The following is a 19537-nucleotide window of genomic DNA, read 5'->3' on the forward strand; positions in this document are numbered from 1 at the left end:
TGATCTGTATATTTCACTACCTGCAAGAATGTAACCTTATTCTCCATTTATATATTTGTCTGCCAATTTTCTAGCATTAGATGTGAAAGAAATAAAACTAAACATACTTAGACAAAATAGAATGATTGCTGATGTAGGGCCAGATGATGGGCCCCTCAGGTCAGATGTTACTCAACATGCTACTGAGGAAGAGCTGAGGATCTCTCAGAGTACCGATGGTGTTTATGATGTGGTTAGATTAAAGCCTTTTGGACATCTAGTGGCTGATGTTGCCATGCGGGAAAAGAAAACGTGAAGCTGCAAAGACAGAACTACAATGGGAACATGGAATGTAAGAAGCATGAATATGGGAAAGCATGACACAGTGAAAGATGAAATGAATCGACTACTGATTGACATCTTGGGCATCAGTAAATTAAAATGGACTACTTTGAGCAAGAACATCATACCATTTACTACTCAGGACACAAAAAACAAAGAAGGAACAGTGTTGCTTTCAGTCAGGAAGCTTTCAGTTGCTTTCAGTTCAGTCAGGAACTTGGCAAAGAGGCACCTTTTAACGTGTTGATTCTCTTTATTTAGCAGGGAGAGAGTAACTGGCCCTATCCACCCCTAGCACAGTACCTCCAGTGACTGTTGCTGGTGTCTATCTTATGTTTCTTTTTAGATTGTGTGCCCTTTCAGGGACAGGGATCCATCTTATTTATTTATTATTTCTCTGTGTAAACCGCTCTGAGCCATTTTTGGAAGGGCGGTATAGAAATTAAATTAATGAATGAATATAGCAACGACAGTACTTGGGTACAATGCAGTCAGTGACAGACTAATAGGGAATTAGACTTCATGGACAACCACGGAAAACATAACCATTTTTCAAGTCCCCAACAACTGATGTAGAAGAAGAAGAAGCTGATGAGTTTTATGCTTAAGTTCAGTCTAAAATTGACAGAACATGCAAACAAGATGTGTTGCTGGTGGATGGAGACTGAAATGCCGAAGTTGGAAATGGTAAGGAGGAAAACACAGTCGTACTGTATGGCCTAGGAAACAGAAATGAAGCAGGAGAACGACTTATTGATTTTTGCCAAGCCAATGATTTCTTCATTGCTAACACATTCTTCAACAACCAAAGCAGCGCCTAGACACATGGACATCACCAGATGGAGTACAAAGAAATCAAACTGAGTACATTATTGGTGCAAGGAAGTGGAAGAGCTCAATTATAACAGCAAAGACATGGCCAGGGGTCGATTGTGGAACACATCATTAACTGCTCATGTGCAAGATCCAAGTCAAGTTAAAGCAGAACAACAAAGCTAGCCATTTTCCACGATTTGATCTTGAGCATGTACCCACCATTTTCAAGGAGAACATCAGGAACCTCTTTGATTTCTGAACCTCATTAATAGGGAACCTGAGGAACTATGGAATGAAATTAAAGAAGTTGTTAAGGACGAATGTGAAAAGAGACCACCAAAGACTAAGAAACAGAAGAAAGCAAAATGTATGTCAGAACTAACAGTGGAAATTGCTAAGAAGAGGAGAGAAGCCAAAGTCAAGAAAGATAAAGACCTCACAAAGGAACTTAATAGGGAATTTCAGAAAGTTGTCAGAAGAGACAAAGAGTAGTACTACAATGAAATCTGTAAAGACCTTGAGGATGGAAATAGACATGGAAAAACAAGGAAAGATTTCCAAAAGATCTCTGAACTAAGAAGGAGGTTCCAACCCCCAATTGGTATGCTAAGGGATGCCAAAGGACAGATTCAGAGAAGATCAAACAGAGATGGAAGGACTATACAGCAGGGACGCCAACATCCAAGATACCCTAGAAGATATTCCCTACTTGCACGGACATCTAGTACAGGAAGATGAAGTTAGGGCAGCACTCCAGTCATTACCAAGTAGGAAGGCTACAGGAATTGATGGAATAGCTACAACAATATGGCAGGCAACAGAAGAAGAATCAGTCAAGGCTCTAACCAAACTATGCCAGCATATTTGGAGAACGATACAATGGCCAACAGATTGGAAGAGGTCCGTCTACATACCCATACCAAAGAAAGGAGACATAACAGATTGCGCAAACCATTGCACAATATCCTTAATTTCACATGCTAGCAAAATAATGCTCAGGACCATCCAACGTAGATTAGAGCCCTACATGGAAAGGGAAATGCCAGATGGTCAAGCTGGTTTCAGAAAAGGTCGAGGAACAAGAGACATCATTGCTGACACATGCTGGATAACTGAGAAAGCCAAAGAATACCAAAAAGAAGTCAATATGTGCTTTATTGACTACAGAAAAGCCTTTGATTGCGTCGACCATGTCAAGTTGCGGAATATCCTTAGGAAAATGGGCATCCCAGAACATCTCATTGTTCTCATGAGAGACCTATACACAGGACAGGAAGCTACAGTACAGATGGAACATGGTGAAACAGGCTGGTTCCGGATCAGCAAAGGAGTAAGACAAGGTTGTATACTTTTTCCTTATTTGTTCAACATATGCTGAACATATACTGAGAGAAGCTGCATTGGAAGAAGATGAGCGTGGTTTTAAAGCTGGAGGCAGAAACATCAGTAACCTGCACTATGCTGATGACACCACTCTGATAGCTGAGAATGCGGATGATCTGCAAGCTCTAGTAATTGAAGTCAAGGAGCATAGTGAAAAAATGGGACTATGACTAAATCTAAAGAAGACTAAATTAATGACATCGGGTACAGCAACCAGCCTCAAAATTGATAATGAATATATTGAAGAGGTGGATAGCTTCTGCCTTTTAGGATCGACCATCAACAGTAAAGGATCCAGCAGTCAAGAAATATGCCGCAGACTAGCATTTGGTAGGGTTGCAATGAAGGCCTTGGAAAGGATATTTAGATGCTATGATGTGTCTATACCTACAAAGATTAGAATCATTTGGACAATGGCTTTTCCCGTGACACACTATGGATGTGAAAGCTGGACTTTGAAGAAGCAAGATAGAAAAAGTATTGATGCATTTGAACTTTGGTCATGGAGAAGACTTTTGAGGATACCATGGACAGCCAGGAAAACAAACAAATAGATAATAGAACAAATCAATCCAGAATTTTCACTCAAGGCACAAATGACAAGGCTCAAACTATCAAACTTTGGACACATTATGCGAAGACCTAGCTCCTTTGAGAAGTCCATAACGCTGGGGCAAGTCGAAGGAAAGAGAAGACAAGGATGACCAGCAGCAAGATGGATGGACTTGATTACGACAGCAATGGATGTACCACTGAGAGACCTTAAAGACAAGTTGAAGACAGATCATCCTGGAGAGAATCTATCTACTGTATGTGGTCGCTAAGAGTCGACACCAACTTGATGGCACTTAGTCAATCAACCATTCAACCTACACATACAGTCACACAGTCTCAGTCTTTATTAGTACAGCCAATGGCCAGAATCACAAAAATAAAATCATTTAGAATTAACTTCATTCCGAATACCACCACAAATAACAGAATTTAGCAACACTGAGTAAATTCTCCTCTTTACAATCCTTTAAAATTAAATTTAAATAGTCCATTTCAGTTAATTCTGGAAACAGGATAAGTTGAGGAGAAATATATTTCTTCCTAATGTCACTGTAAAATTGGCAATACAAAAGGACATGAGCCATCGTCTCAACTTCTCCCGATCCACATGGACAAACATGACAATGATAAGGAAAATTTTGGAATCTCCCCTGCAGCACAGCTGTATTCATGCAGCACAGCTGTATTCATACCCTATGAAATTTAGGTACTGTAAGAAGAGATAACTATCTAGCTGGAGAATAGCTTACATTTTCAACATTCAGGAAAACACCCCTAGGAATTAGACTCCTGTCAATCTGAGGTTCCACATCCAGAATCCTTTCCTTAAGTCTCCCCCTAGCCTCCTCATAAGGCAAACTAAGAATGGCTGCAGGCGAAAATCCGTAATACTGCAATCTCCCTTCAATAGCTTCCAACCAGGCTGAACGATAAGTATCTTGAAAAATCAATGAGACAATACCAATAAGCCTAAACATCAATTTGAGCCAATAACTCAAAATGAAAAACCATGCCCAAGGTTCAACTTTAAACAATTCTGCCTCAAGGTGCAGCACTACTCTGGGCACACAACCAGGTACTTGGAAGATGTTTTTCAGAAAGGTCGATTGTATTGCTTCAACTTTCTCAAAATTGGGGTATAGCCCCAATTGAACACCATACAGTAGCTGAGCCCTTACCTTTGCATTAAATATACACATCACCCAAGCCATTTCAGCCTTTTGTTCAGTGCATTTACACCCAAGTTGATCAGTTCATGAAACCATAAGTTTCTTTGTTCAACCCTCCAGCAAGCGTGTGTGACTTGTGCATGGCCCCAGGGCGTGAATCTACCTAACTGTACCTCTGATCAAAACACATGCCTTCAGAACCTGTATTGGAACCTGCTTTGGGACCTGCACAATGGTCTGCCTGGATTGACACCATACTGGTTCTCAAGCTTGAAAGTGGTAGCTCTACGCCACTTGCCCTTTCTCCTTCCTGCTCTTCTGCTGCCTTCCCCCTGTGAGAAGACCTGCTCGGTTGCCCATCTACAAGCACATCTGAAGCACATCTTAAGTGCCAATGGGTCAGGATTGGTAATAATAACCTCCTGCCCCTCCTCGCCTCCTTCTCTTTCCTCTACATTTCTGCATCTAAGCTTTTCTATGGCAAGCCTTAAGCTGATTTATTCACAATTTGGTTCTTAAGCTAAAATTCCTCTTTGTGAAATTCTTGTTGATACTATGAGCTAAGATTTATTGCCTGCCTAATCAATCTTTTTCCATTTCCTGTACCCCCATTTATCCTTAAACAAATCCTTGAACTGCATTTCTGCCTCTATTTCCAAACCAAATCTCTGCTCAAATTAAAACTGTGATTCTGCTCCCCGATAGTCAAGCTAATTTCCCTATGTAAGCCAAAAGTACAGGTGAAACTCAAAAAATTAGAATATCGTGCAAAAGTTCATTAATTTCAGTAATGCAAATTAAAAGGTTAAACTGATATATGAGATAGACGCATTACATGCAAAGCGAGATAAGTCAAGCCTTAATTTGTTATAATTGTGATGATCATGGCGTACAGCTCATGAGAGCCCCAAATCCACAATCCCAGAAAATTAGAATATTACATGAAACCAATAAAACAAGGATTGTAAATAGAACAATATCGGACCTCTGAAAAGTATAAGCATGCATATGTATTCAGTACTTGGTTTGGGCCCCTTTTGCAGCAATTACTGCCTCAATGCGGCATGGCATGGATGCTATCAGCCTGTGGCACTGCTGAGGTGTTATGGAAGACCAGGATGCTTCAAGCTCTTCTGCATTGTTTGGTCTCATGTCTCTCATCCTTCTCTTGGCAATGCCCCATAGATTCTCTATGGGGTTCAGGTCAGGCGAGTTTGCTGGCCAATCAAGCACAGTAATCCCATGGTCATTGAACCAGGTTTGGGTACTTTTGGCAGTGTGGGCAGGTGCCAAGTCCTGCTGGAAAATGAAGTCAGCATCCCCATACAGCTCGTCTGCGGAAGGAAGCATGAAGTGCTCCAAAATCTCCTGATAGACGGCTGCGTTGACCCTGGACTTAATGAAGCACAGTGGACCAACACCAGCAGATGACATGGCTCCCCAAATCAACACAGACTGTGGAAACTTCACACTGGACTTCAAGCATCTTGCATTGTGTGCCTCTCCATTCTTCCTCCAGACTCTGGGTCCTTGGTTTCCAAATGAGATGCAAAAGTTGCTCTCATCAGAAAAGAGGACTTTGGACCACTGAGCAACAGACCAGTTCTTTTTTTCTTGAGCCCAGGTAAGACGCTTCTGGCGTTGTTTGTTGTTCAGGAGCGGCTTGACAAGAGGAATATGACATTTGAAGCCCATGTTCAGGATCTGTCTGTGTGTGGTGGCTCTTGATGCACTAACTCCAGCCTCAGTCCACTCCTTGTGAAAGTCCCCAACACTTTTGAATGGCCTTTTCCTGACAATCCTCTCCAGGCTGCGGTCATCCCTGCTGCTTGTGCACCTTTTTCTTCCACACTTTCCCCTTCCACATAACTTTCTATTAATGTGCTTTGATACAGCACTTTGGGAACATCCAACTTCTTTTGCAATTACCTTTTGAGGCTTTCCCTCCTTATGGAGGGTGTCAATGATGGTTTTCTGCACAACTGTCAAGTCAGCAGTCTTTCCCATGATTGTGATTCCTAATGAACCACACTGAGAGACCATTTAAAGGCTCAGGAACCCTTTGCAGGTGTTATGGATTGATTAGCTGATTGGAGTGGGACACCTGGAGCCTAGACTGTTGAAACTTTTCACAATATTCTAATTTTCTGGGATTGTGGATTTGGGGTTCTCATGAGCTGTACGCCACGATCATCACAATTATAACAAATTAAGGCTTGACTTCTCTCGCTTTGCATGTAATGCATCTATCTCATATCAGTTTCACCTTTTAATTTGCATTACTGAAATTAATGAACTTTTGCACAATATTCTAATTTTTCGAGTTTCACCTGTATAGTTTGAGTGTCCTAGCCAAACACTCCAGAGAAGATCTATTAACAGGCAAGATACAAATCTATAAATAAGTCAGTCCCAGCTGTTTCAGGCCAGGCTTATTGCAGAACAAGAGATACATGAGTGGTAACCAGTGTTATTTCTAATTTTTCTCATCTGTGTGAGGAATGAATTTTGTTCTGGGAAGCAGTATCAAGGCAGTGTGCGCACACATGCATTCAGTGGGGCATTCCTGATTCAACCTGAGCAGGATCTAAAATTAACTGAATAGACATCAAAAAAACTTGTGAGCGCGCGCACGTGCACATGTCTTAGAGGGAACACTGGTGGGAACATTTCATCATGGTCTCACTTTATTTTACTTTTTTCCCTGCGTGTGCGAGCGCTCATCTCTTGTCAGCCTAATACAAACAACGACGGGGGGGGGGGGCGGCAGGGGGAACTCTGCCGCCCCAAGAAGATTTTTCAACGGACGAGTGCCGGAGGGGGAAGAGCGGCGGGGGGGGGGGGGAGGTAAGTACTACCACCCACCCCCCCGCTTAAAATCACAGTGTGTCCCCCTGCCAGACCACCGGACCTCCAGACCGGTCCGGCGGTCTTTCCAATGGCGCCGGACCAAAACCAAGCACACCACTACTGGTGGGCCACTGTGTGAAGCAGGATGCTGGACTAGATGGGCCTTGGGCTTGATCCAGCAGGGCTGTTGTTATGTTCTTATTATGAAGACAAAAAGGCATTCACTTGAATGCATCATGGGAAGAGGCCTTGCTCAATCAAGAAATAGGGATAGAGCAGGACAGTGGTCAAGTAAAGATGGTGCATTCAAATGAAGCTGTGATAAAAATAAGGTCTAGCGTGCTCCTTGCCCTCTCCCCTCAGAACACAGTAGATAGAGAAATACCGATATACTTTTAGAGCCAAGGAACATCAACGTTTTTGGCTGTCTTTCTCTATGTCAAAGATGTGTGAAAGGCAAATGGATCTTAAGTATAAGAGGGCAAAATGTTAAACTATCTGTGCAAGGGATTAGGAAGAAAGCGGGTGAACTTGTCTACACAAAAAGAGGACAGTCATGCAAATATATGGACACATTAAAAACAGAGGATTAGGCAATACACCTGCTTTCCACTTGTACTGACTGATGTGAAAGAGAAAAATCAAGCCCCACAAAGTTTATTAAAAGTTTGGTTTGATTGAAAAAAGTGAGCCAGCACAGTCATCTGGATTTCTTGTTCTTGCTTGAATTCTTATTCATTCACATACTGGGCTGCTGTTTCAGTCCATCCATAGGAATACAGGCATCTGTGTATAAGGATACCAAATCCGCTGGGGTACTGAAATATATGACTTTATGAGCTTTTTCTTAGTTGCTTTGTTTTAAGTCTTATTACATTTATCTTTCTAAACTAAAAATGAGGTATTTTCCTGCCTAATACCACTCAATGAATCTGGCTACACAGATTTCAAATAAAATCTCCATGATTTAAACTGATTATTCTATCCTATAGATATATTTTTGCTTAGTAACGTATTTACAGTGGAAATTTACCCCTTCCCTCCTCAAACCCCAAATACCATAATCTTGTGCACTAGTTTAAAAGCCAGATTGCAATGCAACACGGAAAAGACACACAATAGCTGTTTTGGGAAAGTAATAAGGCCTTATAAATAAGTTGTGAAGAGAGTAAGTAAGTTGCACTCAAATGCACCTAAAGTGGGTTTCTGAACTGTAATCGTAGTTATAATGTGCTGAGCTGGGCTTCCAATTGTAGCTTGGAGGCAAATTATGATCTGTGGTAACCATACAGTGTGCATGATTTGGAAGTCATGGTGAACTACAGTTATTGGGAAGCAGGAAATAGGGGTTTGGAACGGAAGCACATGGGCCCAAGGCACAAACTCCACAATCGAGCCATAGTTGGGCTCCTGAACATGGCCCATGAATCCAGCCAGCCTTTCTGTGTGTAGGTCCTCATATAAAACATTGAGGCGAGTCTCACAATCATGTGAGACTCACCTTTAGGCTGTTTGCAGGGAGTATGGCTTAGCCCATTCTCCCTGCAGACAATCGCCTCCAGAGCCCTGGGTGGTTCAATCGGCCGCCCACACAACTGCCGGCTCCGTCACAGAGCCAGCAGGGGCTGTGGGGATCGGGGGCCGTGTGGCCCTCAGAAGTTCCAGGAGGCCCCATGCAAGTGCGCAGGACATCCTGGAGAGACCCCCGGGGCCGGGAGGCTGGTTGCGGCAATACACGATCAGGAAGAAGAGGTTAACGGAGCACTCGCTCCATTAACCTCAGCTAAGGGGAGGGGGAATTAGGCGGGTTAGCTGCCAGGAGCTGCATGGCTCCCGTGGCAGTACACAACCTCCAAAAAGCAGGCTAGCCTGCTTTTTGGCGATCGTGAGAATCACCTCATTGTTAAAAGGACAGAAGGGCTTAGTGTATATAGATGGTGAACAGACGTTCAAAGCCACCTGTAGATCTTTAGTTATAATGCCCGTTTTCCAAAATGTGTATCCCAAGGCAGACATATGCAGCTTAACTAGTTTCGGTACCAAAGAAGGGTTTCCTTTACCCCTTCAGCAAGCAAGGCTCACACATTCTAACAGAGTGCCATTTCCCCTCAATGTGGAGTTCCAGATTTTTCCTAGGATATTCACCCACTCATGTGAATCAGTTTTATATAACACTCCAGCATATAATTTGCATCCTACTCACAAGCCAACACTTTAGCATTAACGTCTCTCTCCTGCTGGGGTTATTTAAGGAAGGAGAGCCTAGTACATTTTAAAATGTGCAAGCAGCCATTTCATTTGTATGTCATTAATCACACTATGCAGTCGTAAATCTGTAACAAAGATGACTGTCTTGCAAGAATTAGGGTACTTCACCAAAAATAGTACCTCAAATGACTTGCACATGGGCTATTAAAATGGAATTTGGTGCCAAGAAGAGGTGGCAGATTGACAGCAATATAGAGTACTATACTTCTCTATTCACAGAAAGGTATAAGAATGGCTGCCTCAAACTTCCCTTCAGAGGTAAAAAAAGAAAGTAAAGTCTAATAATGAAAAAGCTCAGCTGAGTCTTCAGAGCCATTCAATTTTTCAGTCTCAGAATTAAAGTTCTATTATTACAGTAAAATGATCCCATGCTAGAACTCTGAGAGCGTGAAGTTATTACCCATAAGCCAGTGGGAATGTTATTAATGATTTATTACTTAAAAGTTAGTGCTAGGGGATCAAGCAGAGTGTGTGTGCATGCGTGCGCGTGCGTGTTAGATAGATAGATATTTGAAAATTCCTGCAATACAAACTTATTATGCCTGAGCTGCACAAGTGAATCTTAAAAGGAAACAAAATAAGCCACTACGGTGTGTAAGGTCAGCACTCTCAACATCATCAGCTATTAGTCAGTGCTAATCCACTACACCAGGAAACTAAATTTACAATATAAGAATTGAAGAGTAGCACCTACAGTTGTCCTTAGCCTGGAAATGGGAGACCTTAGTCCAGCACAAGCACACTTTTTTCAAGGACAATCGCTACCCCAGAACTTGACAAATCCCAGACACCAGGGAGCCATGGCACCTAGAAATTTAACTGCAGTACAAAGACTAGGATATTCAGAAGCAGAGTTATTTAATAAAATCTGTATTTGTCTTAGGCAGCCCTGCTTCTGTTTTAAGTATGTTAAAGTGAATAAAGATAAGTCAATTGGCCCTCCCCACTCCACAATGACCACCACTAAATTCAGAAATTTTGTCAAGTGTCCACTGTCTGGCTCCTAAATGTTTGGGCTGGCTCCTAGATCCAAAGAAAATTTGTCAAGTCCTGTGCTACTCAATATCTGGGCTTTTGTTCAGCCATTTGTTCAGAGTTTTACTGCAAAGTCAGGATTACAAAGAACATTTACATTTTGATTTGGAGATTCTTATATTAGCCAGCTACTGAAACAATGAAAACTTAACTTCTATTAAAAAGGTGAGAACCCTTATTACCAATTCCACATGTGTTTCAAACATACTGTTATATAGTATACTAATAATGGAAGTACACATACTTTATTATTAGCTATAACTAAGTATTATATCATGGTACTGTATAGTTCAGCACCATAATGTGAGACATTATACAAACTACAAAAATAATGCTACTGCTGTTTAGCAGTCTGCAGTCTACATATTATGCCTATATGAAGGACCACCTGCTTTCAGATGATCCAGTCCATCCCTCATGTCTTGACAGAGGCCCTGGTCTTTGTTCTACCACTGTCTGAAGCTGGTAGACATATGGGGAAAAGCATGCTTATGCTGGCATTCAGGAACGATCATTCCATTTCATAGTGCCTTAGTACTGCTTAGAGATCCCCTCTTTATTTGCATCACGTTCTAATGATGTAAATCATTATGGTTATTTCTGTTGCCAACTTTTTTTTCTTTTTAAGCAGCTCAGATTTTCTCTGAGGCTGATCTGGACTAAGTTAGTCATTACTATATCCCATTGAAATTAAAGGGACATAGTCACAGTAATGTCTCCTTCATTTCAATTTTAACTTAATTTGGATCCATTGGTTTTATTTGAATTATTTTATTCCATATTGAACTTGGATTGTATTATATTTTATCTTATTTGCAGTAAGTTGCTGAGGGTGGCCCTTTTCTGGGTGACCTATAAATGTAAATATCAAATGAGAAAAAGTAAACGCTGTGTGGCTCCAACTGAAAAGGACCTGATGAGCTTGAATGTACATTAGAGTTAGGATTTCTAGATTTGATCCTCAGAGCCACACATGTTTTGTTCTCCATTTTATGGACATGTGCATTTAGTTGCACAGTTACTTGCAAATACTACCAACACTTCAATCCTACATAACTAAAATAATTGCCTGATGTATCAACATAATGTTTTTGTGACATCAAGTTAGGCATTCCCAGCACCAGTAATTCCTGGTCTAAGAATTCTACGGACAGTGTAAGCCTTTGGGTCCAGCTACAACTACGGTGCTTCAGTTATAAAATGCATACAGTAGAAGTTCAAAATAAAACAGAAATCCACTGCCACACTCAAAATTCAAAATAAACATTTCGATAATATTTCAGAGTACAGTACTGCATTTAGGGAAGTCATAGATCAGGTTTTTTTTCTTCTCTAGAAACCAACTGTCAGTTTCAGCACACCCTATGTTTAAGGTAATTTACCTGCCATCTCTCTGCAATGCAAACACAACTCCTTTCTTCTGAAAAGGAAGCAGCCTCTCTCTTAGCTTTTCAGGTAAGCATGACAGTTCTTTACCAACATCAGAATCCGAACAAGATGTTTCAAGTGTAGGAGTCTCTTCTGTGGTACTTGCCATGTTCAACCTAAGAAAATTAAATAGAGATATCTTATTTCAGAATTTCATACTCTGTTCTCCAGCATTTTTCAAAATAGCAGGTCATATTTTGAAATCAATGGGTAGCATCCATACATTTTGTTGAGCAGAATTGTTGATTTACTGGTCCAAATTTGTACCCTTCTACAAAAATCACAAGTTGGTTCAACAAAAATACTTTGTATTTAATATGACTAAGATGTAATATGTATGACTATTGGGGGGGGGGGATCCTGTCTATATGTTGTTTACCAGTCTTTGAAACAAAATAACTGTATGCTCTAGAGAAAGTTATCTAAAGCTAAAGAAACATGAAGAAAGCTCAAAATCCACTAAAAAACTGAGCTAAATGTAACTCCTTATAATGGCAACATCATGATTTACTCCATTCTACTCCCCCTCGTTTAGTCCACTTTACCAATCCTGGTTCCATACTCATAAGCCCTGTTCAGACACCAAAAGGGAAAAAGGAATACTGTAACTGTATCCAGCATACCAGAGTGCACCCAAAGGTCCTGCCCTTGATGTGCCCCAAAGCCTCATCCTCCTCATCACTGGGTACTACAGCCTTTCACTTGTGGAAATAAGCACACTTATGGCATTTGCCTCTTTAATGCAATAACTATGATGAGCGCAGGAAAGACAAGTCTTTTTACCCTCAGGGGCGGGACTTCCAGGCACGCTCTGGGACACTCTACACGATTACAGCATCCCTTTTTTCAGTGTCCAAACAGGTCTAGCAGATAAGTGAATTCACCCATAAGAATCTATTTCTGGGAAGGAGTCATTTTTTGTCAACCTGGACTGCAGGTACAATACCGCCATCAAAAAGTTTGTCCAAACTAAATATGTTGGCTATATAGCCAATAGATATGAACTGAAAGTATGGAACAATCTCTTTTTAATCACAGTTCTGTCATTCTGATCACAAGCAATGAATATATTGAGGCATCTGATTACAGATCTGGTACTATAAGACAAAACCACAGGGCTCTGTGGGCACAAAGAGTTGAAATCGATTTGGCAGCACACTTTACTTTTTACCATAAGAACAGGGCAGCTCAAATTCAGGGTAATCAGTCTGCACAAAGGAATCTATATATATAATTCTCCTGGGTGTGCCAGGGAAAAATGTGTCCCGGCAGCCCAGCTGATTGGTCCTGGCGCACCCAGGAGAATTGCCTGGCTGGGCGGTGGCGGCAGGCCGGCCATGGCGGGCCTGGCCGCGGGCCCGGCCGTGGTGGGCCAGCTAGAGGCACAGATGCTCTGTGCCCGGGCCCACTAGTTTTGCATATTTCACTCATCTACCTGGTTAAATTCTAGAATTGAGAGGTACTGCAGTTCATCAGATACTCTGACATGGAAACCTTGTTCCTAATCCCTCATGCTGCATGTGTGGGCAAAACTGTAATTGACAATAAGAACTCACTCTGCTCATGCTCAGGGGCACTTTCCTTACAGTAGCCTCACACAGAACATACTGAGAGCCAGTATGGTATAATGATTAGAGTATAATGACTAGGTCTGGGAATACCATTCAAATCCCCACTCAACCATGAAGCTCCACAGGTTGTTGAGAAGCGGGGGGGGGGGGAGAAAAGGAAGAACCATTTACTATAAGTCATTTGGAGAAAAAGTGGGATATATAAGTCAGATTCCTCAACTGAGCTCATTGCAGAATGACTGATCGAATTTAGAAATAGAATGCACTGCACAACTTCAGTTTGCAATAGGGGCAGAACTCTTATTGGCCAGTTATTCTGCTGGCTGTGCATGAGCATGAGCGCACATAGAGACGGCTTTAAAAACAAAAACAACAACACTGACTTTTCTAATGGGCCATTACAGAATGACTACGCCCCCTCCATGCAGTCTGAAAGGATACAGAGATACAGACTCCACTATCAACTCAGGATTCCACCACCAAATTCAGCTACAAGCGTAGATTAAGCTCAGGCGCGGGCCATAAACATGCATTAAAGAAAACCCCACTTTTAAAAACCGCTCTTGGCTGTGAAAATGGGCGGAGATCGGAGAAAAGAAAAAAGGTTAATTGATCCGTATTAACTACTACAGCCTCAAAACTTCAGCCCCGGACGCGGCGGAGATCCACTGATCACAGAACACCTATGCACACCTCTCACCGCCGTCTTCCAATCCTTCCCCAACAACAGACTTCTTTCTTCTTTAACCGCAGGCCCGCCCGCAGCCAGCTTTTTTCGCGCTCAAACGCAGCGGAAATGACCTACTAAACGAGGGGAGGGCAGGCTTAATGTCGAGGCTTAATGAAGAACTTCCCGCATGGTTTTGGTGACGGTCTTAACTAAGCGGCGGGGGGTTCCCACGCGTGTACACACATTCAGCTCTCACCATTCCCGTGCTTTGCTATAGTCACACAAAAGTGCACATCGACTAGGGCAGAGCCAGGTCGGCAGTTTGTTGGATTAGTATCGTTAGTCCAACTCTATTCCGCACTATTTACTTTTTAAAAAATAAATGTAGTTTTATCACAGCGGTTGACAACATTATTTACGCACCGTCTTCTAGAGAAACCTAACCCACCCTCCGTTTCTATCTCGCCGGTCCAGAGAGGTCTGCTTCTTCGCCAGGACGCAAAGGAATAAAACGCAGACAGTAGAATGAGGGAGAAAGGGACTCTGGAGGCTATGGAACCAGGCAGGTGATGCCAGACTATTCAGGGATATATCACCCATTATAGGGAATACTTGCCCCATAAGGCTGCAAGGGGTTTCTTCGAGCTCTCCATCCCTATGCACACTTACCTTGCAGTCAGCCCCACTGAACACAATGGAAATTACTGCTGCGTACCGGTAAACATATGAATTGAGTGGCAAAGCATCGTACAAATGTCGTAATGTGTAAAGAAGTTTACAGAGCATTTGGTTAGTCTCTAATAGGCAAAGTAAGGGGAGCAGACTCAGGGAAAGCTTGAGGACCAACCCATATAATTTTTTTTTGGGGGGGGGAGAAAAATATGTTTTATTTATTATATTTTATACCGCCTGGTAGGTGCATCTCTAGGTGGTTTTAGGGATTAAAGGTCTTCATTTGCTCGGCGGGGAGAGATGTGTACGACTAAAGTGACGACTCAAGTAGGTAAGAGACTTCCCGTTAGCAAGGGAGAGTGCAGCACCCAGATGCTGGTAATAAATCCGGAATAATCCAGACGATAGAAGCGCAGCTATGATGCCAGCAATAAAGGGAATGGATTGTGGGTGCAGAATTTGCAGTGCATAGCTCGGGATTTAAACGGTAGTGTGGATGATGGGAACAATAATAGGCGGGCGATGCTTGGCACTGTGGAAGTAAAGGAAAAGCTAAGTGACGACGATTGGAATACACACACACACACCCAACTTGTGGCATCTTAAAGACCTGCATACTTATTGTGGAATACACTTTCATGGACTGGTCATAATAAATGTTAAGTGGTAAGCAGTCACAAGACTACTTTTCTTTCCTTCAGCCGTGACTCGTGCAAAGCAGAAATTTTATGCATGCCTTCCATTGTATCCCACGGGACTTACTCTCTAGTTAAGGTGGAGAGTTGTAGCTCCACATGGCTACCCACCAGGGATTAGTAGACTGCACCTTATTATTAAGAATAATAAACTATATTCAGAGGATAAGATATTGGCGACCTGTAGCAGGCACCCTAGTCTGGAGAACTGTACCACAGAAACAGGAGCTACGTGGGCGCAGCTGCATAAGGATTCTTTACAATGGCTGGAAAAAGGGCCACTGCTGAACCACAGCGACAGTATAGGTTCTTTGGGGGCACATAATGGCAGGGCACTGTAGATAGATACCGGCAATCTGCTCTGAAAACAACAAATTCAATTGCCAGATTGACAGGAGGCACCTGTAAAGCGGAAGGAGCGTTCTATAGGCATTTTCTTCTCAAAGGACTACAAGTACCGGCATGCCCGGCGTCATTCACCCTTCAGCAAGATCTCCGGCCTTTTTGAAAAGTACCTTGGGATTTGTGGTTCTTCTCTCCATTAGCTTAAGGTTCATAATTACGGTGTTTGAAGGGAAATTGCTCACAGCATATCCTCTCTAGGCGGGCACAGAGGAAAAACTAAGGGAGAAGAAACCATGCCATTTCCGAATATAGAGAAGAACTTATTTACATTAGCGCTTACATCCGCCAGTCATCGCACTACTGCGCTATCACTGGTCACAATTCTGTCAATAGGAGGAGCTTCCGCATGCCGGTCAGTTAAATCCACCTGAGCCTCCCAATTGGCCGCCCCAAGCCGCCGCTCAGCGAAATTTGGTTTTCCATTGGCTAGCCGTCCCTCACCGGGCCTTTTTTTTTGCGTGGGCCAAACATTAGGCCATTCAGTGGACGGCAGCCGGAGAGGGAAGGGGCGGGAGGACAGTGTACTGAGCGTTGAGCGGCTAGATGGGATGTCCATCACTGGCATGAAGCGCAACGGTTGGCTGACGGTACCCGTAGAAGGCGGGTCTCCATTGCACCCGCGACAGCAGGAGGAGCTGGAGCCGCTGTCGGGGGCTGGTGATGGGGTTAATTCCCCCTCGTGTGTGAAGCCCCCTTAGCGAGCCGGCCTTGCGGTCGCTGACTCCTCCTTCTCCCTCCCCCCCACGTCCGCCCGTTCGTCAGGCTCGCGCCACTGCGGTAAGTCCCCCCCCCTCGCGCGCGCCATATCCCAGTTCATTATAAATAACCCTTTCCTTTCCCCTTTTCCCTCTCCTTCCTTGCTCCGCAAGAGGCTTGGAACCTGCAGCGGCCGTGCCGGGCTCTTGCCCTCTTCCGGGCGAGTGGCAGCGGCTGGCCCATCCTTTGCACCACCAGCCCCGCCAGTCTCCCCGGGCCTGCATTGGACGGAAGTGCGCGCCCGCCTCGTGGATGCCATTGGTGCAGTTACGCCCCCGGGCCTTGCAGGGATGATGGAGGGAAGGGGCCGTCCCTGGGGGCAAGCTGGTAACGCGCTGGGTAGTTCCTGCCACAGGCAAGACCTTTCTGCCCTGCTGGGCGTCAATACAATCTGCAGTGCAATGTGCGTGTGCTTTAAGCAGCATGACTCGTTGCCTGTCATGAGGACAAGTGCTTACACCTCCCAAGCAAGAGTTAATACTCTCGGGGTCTACAGTGGGAGGAAGCCCCTGTCTGTCCCCACGGAGATGGTCCCCTTCCTTTCATTCCTCCGAGGGATGCAGTTCCTTCTCTCTCTCTCTCTGCCCTTTCAAGACTACATGTGCCCCCCCCTTCTTCCTCTAAACTGTCAAAAAGGTGGAGGCACTCTTCCACCGATACAAAGCAATGGATGCGCGTGCATGCTCTTGGCACCTGCAGTGAACCACGAGTCTGCCTTCTCTGCAAAAGGCAGTTACATTAATGTTGCTTCCTCATCCAGTGAGTGAAAGAAACATGTAGGGCAGGATTATGGATGCAATTTCCACCCGAGGTTTAACAATCATGGAGTATCCATCCTTCCTTTCATGACCAGAGAAACTGGTGATATGTCTATGTGACTATGCTAGCAGACTTCTGCCTGTTCCAAAGTACACTGGGTATTGAGGGGCCTCAAGGCCCATTGCTAACCACAAGAGCTACAGGGAGCAATGCATCTGTCTACCCATGATGTGGGAGAGATGCTTGGGTATTATATACTGAGAGGCTGCTGTTGAGGAAGGTTTGTCCATCTTGCAGATTTAGTTGGCCGTGCCTTAAGGATGTTCCCATTTTCAAAGGCTGTATGTGCAGATCATAAAAGCCACCTAATGACACAGTGGGGAAATGACTTGCCTAGCGAGCAAGAGGTTGCTGGTTCGAATCCCTGCTGGTATGTTTCCCAGAATATGGGAAACACCTTTATCAGGCAGCAGCGATATAGGAAGGTTCTGAAAGGCATCATCTCACACTGCACAAGAGGAGGTAATGGTAAACCCCTCCTGTATTCTACCAAAAAAACCCCACATGGCTCTGTGGTCACCAGGAGTCGACACCAACTCGATGGCACACTTTACCTTCATGTGTTAAGCCCAAGAAGGTTGTAATGGTGGCTCATATGCTAATCTGCACATTAGGAAGGCTTTGTGTGCACACATTCCAAGAAATTGCAATGAGGAGAGTATCTGCTTTGTCATTTGTACCCTGAAGGTACATAGGCCTGCTTGGTGTTGCAGTTAGGGAAGTTCCTACGATTCAGCCAAGTGCCACAGACTGAGTTTGTCAGACAGTGTCAAGTTTCCCCTGCTTCACTTGAAGACACTTCCTTCCCATTCTCAAGAACCATAAGTTCTGTGGTGCCACCAAAGCCTGTAATAGTGGTGCTCAGTGCCTGCTTCATACTAAGGACTGTGCATTCACACCTGCAGTGAACAATGTGGTGTATATGCTTTCCTTTATCTGTGAATATCTATAAAGCTGCTCAGTCTCAAAGATCTTATGGCGTATTTTGTGGGTTCTAAACAAGAAATGCAGCCACAAGTGGGGGCTCTACCAATCAATTGAGAAAATCATAGATTTAAAACCAAAGGCTCTGTCTACTTGGTATCTGTTTGATTTTACTTCTATGCCTTTTTCTATACAAGACACTTAAAAAAAATTTTTTTTGGTTGCCTGTATGGCCTAGAGGAAAGTATTGACCAGTGTTCTCTCTAACTTTTTTCATCTATGTGCTCAATGAGTTTTATTCTGGGCGGCAGTATCAAGGCAGTGTGTGCACACACATACCTTCAGAGTGGAGCCTTACTGATTCAACCTGAGCGGGATCTAAAATTAACTGAGCGGACATCAGATAATATGTGAGCGCGCGCACATGTTCACACTTTAGAGGGAACAGTGGTATTGACTTGTGTATCTTGTAGATACAAGAGGAGAGGATACAAGGGAGAGGAGAACTGGTCTTGTGGTAGCAAGCATGACTTGTCCCCATAGCTAAGCAGGGTCTGCCCTGGTTGCATATGAATGGGAGACTTGATGTGTCAGCACTGCAAGTTATTCCCCTCAGGGGATGAAGCCACTCTGGGAAGAGCAGAAGGTTTCAAGTTCCCTCCCTGGCTTCTCCAAGATAGGGCTGAGAGAGATTCCTGCCTGCAACCTTGGAGAAGCCACTGCCAGTCTGTGAAGACAATACTGAGCTAGATAGACCAATGGTCTGACTCAGTATATGGCAGCTTCCTATGTATCTAAATGGTATGAGGCTTTTTTCCTAAGTTCATAACATATGTGTGGGTGTGGGGTTCTTGCCTGAACTGAAGATAACATTACCCTTAAGGCCTGCAAATAGGAAATGTAAAGTTGCTCCATATGTGATATCTGACAGAAAACCTTCCACCACTGTAGGCAGCATCTAGACTATTTAGTCATGGCTAAGCATGGTTTAAAACAATGAGATATGTTAGTCACGGCTAACTTAGTCTGGATGCTGCCCTATGTTTTTTTCTGTGGGAAAACTTCAATGTTTAAAGTTGCACTGTTTTTATGGACTTAATTAAACAACATAATGGGTTTAATACCAATCAGATTAGGAAGTTTCAAAGTTGGAAACTAATTTTTTTTTCTAGACTACTCTCTCTACAAAATGCATGCACA

The 19537-nt window shown here is 43.4% G+C and overlaps 2 protein-coding genes across 12 annotated transcripts in view; one reads left to right on the forward strand and one right to left on the reverse strand.

Annotated features, from left to right (window-relative positions):
* The window catches only part of ZRANB3 (zinc finger RANBP2-type containing 3), a 79106-nt gene extending 62926 nt beyond the window's left edge, over nucleotides 1-16180 (reverse strand). Inside the window, exons 1-2 of one of the 5 annotated variants that reach the window (XM_053253733.1) lie at nucleotides 16107-16180; nucleotides 11780-11941 (exon numbers count right to left, since the gene is read on the reverse strand). In XM_053253733.1, the coding sequence (XP_053109708.1) occupies nucleotides 11780-11941; nucleotides 16107-16108 (164 nt within the window). In that variant the 5' untranslated portion in view covers nucleotides 16109-16180. The other 4 variants (XM_053253746.1, XM_053253757.1, XM_053253741.1 and 1 more) reach the window with 4 other exon arrangements.
* Nucleotides 16181-16334: 154 nt separating this feature from the next.
* Nucleotides 16335-19537, forward strand: part of R3HDM1 (R3H domain containing 1) — a 128426-nt gene continuing 125223 nt past the window's right edge. For 3 of the 7 annotated variants that reach the window (XM_053274142.1, XM_053274172.1, XM_053274153.1), the window contains exon 1: nucleotides 16340-16615. The gene's annotated coding sequence lies outside the window, so the exon portion shown is untranslated. Of the gene's footprint in view, nucleotides 16616-19537 lie in introns of all 7 variants that reach the window. The other 4 variants (XM_053274129.1, XM_053274163.1, XM_053274181.1 and 1 more) reach the window with 3 other exon arrangements.

The sequence above is a fragment of the Hemicordylus capensis genome, chromosome 1 (genome assembly GCF_027244095.1).
Source record: "Hemicordylus capensis ecotype Gifberg chromosome 1, rHemCap1.1.pri, whole genome shotgun sequence".
NCBI classification, from domain to species: Eukaryota; Metazoa; Chordata; class Lepidosauria; order Squamata; family Cordylidae; genus Hemicordylus; species Hemicordylus capensis.